At 46.8% G+C, this 5,064-nt stretch overlaps 1 protein-coding gene across 1 annotated transcript in view; it reads left to right on the top strand.

Annotated features, from left to right (window-relative positions):
• PPP2R2D (protein phosphatase 2 regulatory subunit B, delta) overlaps positions 1–2,873 on the top strand; it is a 13,527-nt gene extending 10,654 nt beyond the window's left edge. Inside the window, exon 6 of the mRNA XM_006754928.2 lies at positions 2,121–2,873. Coding sequence (XP_006754991.1) covers positions 2,121–2,400 — 280 coding nt within the window. The 3' untranslated portion in view covers positions 2,401–2,873. The remainder of the gene's footprint in view (positions 1–2,120) is intronic.
• The last annotated feature ends 2,191 nt before the right edge of the window (positions 2,874–5,064 follow it).

Genomic DNA, 5,064 nt, shown 5'->3' with positions numbered 1-5,064 from the left:
GACTGGACAAAAATCGTGCACCTATGGATGAGGACAGTGGGTAGGAAGTGAGGGAGGAGGGTAGGGTGGGAACTGGGTGGAGGGGAGTTATGGGGGGAAAAAGAGGAACAAATGTAATAATCTGAACAATAAAGATTTAATTTAAAAAAAAAAAAAAGAATGCCAGAAACACAGGCTAAAGGAACAAAACATGAACAGGCACAAGACAAAAGTGGCCTAGGAGGTATGGACAAGAATTAGAGCTTCTAGAAATAATGAGTGCAGTGGTTGGAAGTTGCTGCATGGAGTAAAACCACGTGTGCCCCACAGATGGTCTCAGGAAGGCGCTGAGCACAGACAGCAAGCTGCAAGGATACGCATGGTTTGATGACGTGTGATATTTAGGATTGCAGGACAGTGTTTGTCTAAGAACATGTAACTCTTCAGAATATAGACATGTACAGTGTGGTGCACCCTGACCTTGAGTGCTTGTGCCACAGGGGACACAGCAGGATTTAACTGTCAGCGGTGGCTTGTGAGTACACACATATTCTTGTATATTTATGCTTTTTGGTATATCTGAATGCATGCAAAATTCATTTAAATCGCCTGTCCCCAGGAACTTGCAAAAGCTTTCCAGTAATGTTTACTTTTCTTGCATTCTTGCGAACACTCCCCTGCCTTTTTTTTTTTTTTTAATTGATTTTTTACAGAGAGGAAGGGAGAGAGATAGAGAGCTAGAAACATCGATGAGAGTGAAACATCAATCAGCTGCCTCCTGCACATCTCCCACCGGGGATATGCCCGCAACCAAGGCACATGCCCCTGACTGGAATCGAACCCGGGACCCCCCAGTCCGCAGGCCGACGCTCTATCCACTGAGCCATACCGGTTTCGGCCTCCCCTGCCTTTTTGCGTGGAAGCTTCTGTTGAGGGTAGGGTGAAGGGGAGGAGGGCCCGGGCCTTGCAGCTGAGCAGCCCTCCTGCATGCTCTAGGTTGTCTAAAGAACAGACAGCCGCCCCTGGGAGTCCACTTACGCCACATCTGGCAGTGTTCCCACAGTTGAAATAAGTACAGCTAGCAGGGAGTAATTTTTCTCCTGAGTTTATCTTTTATTCTGGTGTGAAGTTCTAGACAAGGTTAATCACACAGTCAGGTATTTGCCTACAGCTGGGATCAGCCTTGAACCATGTAAATGAAGCACCAGGCTTCCCCCTCAGGGTGCCTGAAAGATCCGTAGCTCCTCGTGCAGTGAGGAGACAGGAGGACGTGGATGTTGGAGGAAAAAGACTGCAGAAATGGCCAGGATTCTGGTCGTGTCCCGCTGGGAGAAATCAGCGGTGTTGTCTGAACACGTCTTATCCAGGTCTGAACACGTCTTATCCAGAACTGGACACCTTCTGAAGCCAGGGCTGAAGTCATGGCAACTGTCACTGTTGTTCTGCCATTTTTCTCGAAAAAGACTGGAAGTTTTAACCAATATAATAAAAATGTGTTATAATGATGATGATTTACTGAAAGCTATTAGAATTAGTCCTGAAGAAATAGTATTGCAACATTGGAATTAATTACGAATGAGGTTCTAAGTCTCTCCCACTCTCCTCCCAATGACTTTCTCTTCTTGTAAAAAATATTTTTGAAATTAATGAATTAAAAACACATTCTTTGATCAACTGAATGAAGCTACTGTGCCAAGCCAGACAAATGTCTATTGAATATGAACATGGATATCAACTTCAAATCACTGATACAATACAGAAGTTAAGCCTTGGAAATAGATTACACTGTTATCACCAGGACAGATGCTATGTAGTGGGTTCTTTTTACAGTTTTTAAAAATGTATTAATGTAATTAAAAATATGAATCCATTACAGTTTTGTTCTGTAATACTTGTTTTTACTGACATGACTTTATGAAAGTGTTTCTTATATATGAAGTTTAGTAAGAAATCCTCACTGCATTTCTCTCCTGACCATGATTACTTTTCATGTCTTGTTTCTAAGAATTGTCCTGTTGGGTAGTACAGGAGTACCCGAGACCTTGGTGCAAACACATGGCTTGTATTGTGCTGGGTTCAGCGCTGTGGTGGGGCGTCAAGTGCCTGCTGGCTTACACGTGCTTCTCTTTCTGTTTGAACAGTGCTATCATGACAGGGTCCTACAACAACTTCTTCAGGATGTTTGACAGAAACACGAGGAGGGACGTGACCCTGGAAGCTTCCAGAGAGAACAGCAAGCCTCGAGCCAGTTTGAAGCCTCGGAGAGTGTGTCCAGGCGGGAAGAGGAAGAAGGACGAGATCAGTGTGGACAGTCTGGACTTCAATAAGAAGATTCTGCACACGGCTTGGCACCCCAGCGACAACATTATTGCTGTGGCTGCCACCAATAACCTGTATATATTCCAGGACAAGGTCAACTAGGAAGTGTGAGAACGCATCTCATCCTGCAAAGCTAAGCCTGTGGTTTCTGTTGTGGAAGGGGTATCCTCGTTGTGGATCGCAGGGTGCATGCCCTGTTCCCTTCCTAGACTGGAGCCTGCATACACACAGCCAGGGAGGCTGTGGGGGGTCGCTGCACAAGCGAAGAACTTGGTGCAGACTGATGGACAGAGCTCAATAAAGGCCATTACAATAAATGTATTTATTTAAATCTGAGCCGTCCTTTGCAGTTTATAGACCAAAAAATGAACACCCAACAGAAAACCTGTCCCATATCACTCTCTCGTCCTCCTGCCATCTGATGAGGGTTCTCGTGCTACTGTACCAATCGCCCGGGGGCCACTGGCCAAATGCTCAGGCAGCTTGACCTCCCACATGCCTGTATCTTCCATCACACCTTCTGGTGTAACCACCTAATAAAAGCAACACACTATACAAAGTGTTTTTAATCCAAATCCAAGTATTGCCTTTTTCTTTGATCACAGATGATGAGGTTGTACAAATCATGCTTCAGAACAACTTGGAACCTTGTCCTTCATTGGCAGGTGGCAGGACCTGTGAAGTCCTGAGCATGCCTGTCCCCAAGCTTGCTAACTTCGCTTGTTTCTGTAGAAAGACTACCTCTGACACAGCAGGTAAGATCCGAGACACCGTAACTCACTGCTGAGAAAGCAGATTGCAAGGAACTGAACAGACTTGCTGCAATGCGATGAGCACCAGGTTCCATGCCTCTCAACTTCATTGCAGTTGAAAACGTGTGCTTGCTTTTAATTGGTTAAACGCAGGGAGTGGACCATGCTGTTACAGCTCACTCACCCTGTGTGCATAAGCCAGCAAAGTCAAACACCTTACAAGATGAGGCCACCAGCATTCCCAGACAAGCCATAGAGCTGTAACCATACTAACTGCTGGGGCTACACTGCCTTCTGACTCGCTCCTGAGCCCAAGGCAGTGTTGGGGGAGGAGGGGGAAGAGCCGGGCTCACGCTCACTCTGAAAACAGGTAAGCACGTATGTCTTGATTGCTAATGACAGTGATGCACAATTGCTGTCACTCATTACCCTGAATTAATAACACCACTTAAGTTCACGTTAGAAATTGAGAAGCTAAAAGTGCATTTATTTTACTTGAAAAATAATGCTGTATATTGGTTGTGACGTGGTTTACTAATCTGAGATGTGGAACAGAGTTAATCACTCATCCCTGTTCCTTAAGAAAAAGCAGTTCTAGTAAAATAGGGTTGGATATATTTCCACTATTTTGACCAAAAAGTTTATTGAATTTCCAATGTTTAATGATTTGCACTGTGGATTTAGATAACTTCTCTTTCCTTTAAAATGTATTTCCCCCCAAGTAGAAGGCCAGCCTTCTGTGTCTTGGATGGGACAGAGCAAGGGCTGTGGGTGTCACTGTGGCTGCGAGCCCGTTCCTGAGGGTCCTTCTCCCCAGAGAAAGGCACTGGCAAGTGAGTACAGGGCACAGAGGGCATTGGGCTGGCTTCACCTTGATGTCTCCGGAGCTGCATTGTCCTGTGGTTGAGGGAGGGAGTGCAGAGGTTGGAGTCGCTGCACTCACACCTCCAGGTTTCTGTATTGCTCCCTGTTTATTGAAAGCCCTGAGCTAACACACCTCCAGTGCAAGCCCCCACCCCCCAGGCCACATGCTGGCCCCCAATTCTGCTGATGCCTGGCTCACTGCCCAGGATGTGCTTGTGCTCAGGGTCAGCACACAGTGAAGCAGCCTCAGGGGCCTATTCATTCATCCCTTTCAGAAACTAGATTTACCAGCAAGACCTGTGCTGCTGTGTCCACTGGACCTTACCTTACAGTGCCCAGCCCATTGTGATCCAGTGTTCGGGCCCCACCCTCCTTCCCCGCCCCTTCAGCGTGGTTTCATTCATCAGGTTCCCTTGTCTCTATTTGACTTGGGCAATAAGTGAAGCATCACTATGGGTCTGAGTCATTTACACAAAAAGTATGGTTCCTCCTTGTATCTTTCCATCTCCTGCTCTGCCCTGTCCCGCCCACCCCTCTAGCCAATCCCTCTCTGGCATATTCACACCATATTCCTTTTTGCACAATGAGATGTGTACATTTCCTTTGGCTTTTTGCATAAACGCTAGCATACTACATCTTCTATTCTTTTCTCAAACTCTTATTTTGTTCACCAGTCTGCACTTAGGACTCAGTAGGTTCATCTCATCTCCTTTCCAGTGGTGGCAACTGGGGCAGTTCACCTGATAGCAGAGAGTCCCCTTCAAAGATGGACCATTCTGGTGGCTCTCCCACCCTTCCCAGGTAGGCCCCTGCACCTCATCGCACAATGGGTGGGAGAGTCCAAGGATAGGATGCAGCGGCCAGTCTGAGCAGTCCAGCAATACTTTCTCCCAAGCAGCCAAGTCTGTGAGGGACAGATGGTCCCTCCCCTGCAAGACTGACCAGAGAGGACTGGGCTATTCTAAAATGGCCTGCCACTGACTCCTTTCCTTATCTATTGGGGACACAGATATTGACAACAGCTAAGAAATCACTCAGTATATCGCCCTAACCGGGTTGGCTCAGCAGATAGAGCATCGGCCTGCGGACTCAAGGGTCCCAGGTTCGATTCCGGTCAAGGGCATGTACCTTGATTGCGGGCACATTTCCT

The sequence above is a fragment of the Myotis davidii genome, unplaced genomic scaffold (assembly GCF_000327345.1).
Source record: "Myotis davidii unplaced genomic scaffold, ASM32734v1 scaffold72, whole genome shotgun sequence".
Lineage (NCBI taxonomy): Eukaryota > Metazoa > Chordata > Mammalia > Chiroptera > Vespertilionidae > Myotis > Myotis davidii.
This window is presented reverse-complemented; position numbering and strand designations above follow the sequence as displayed.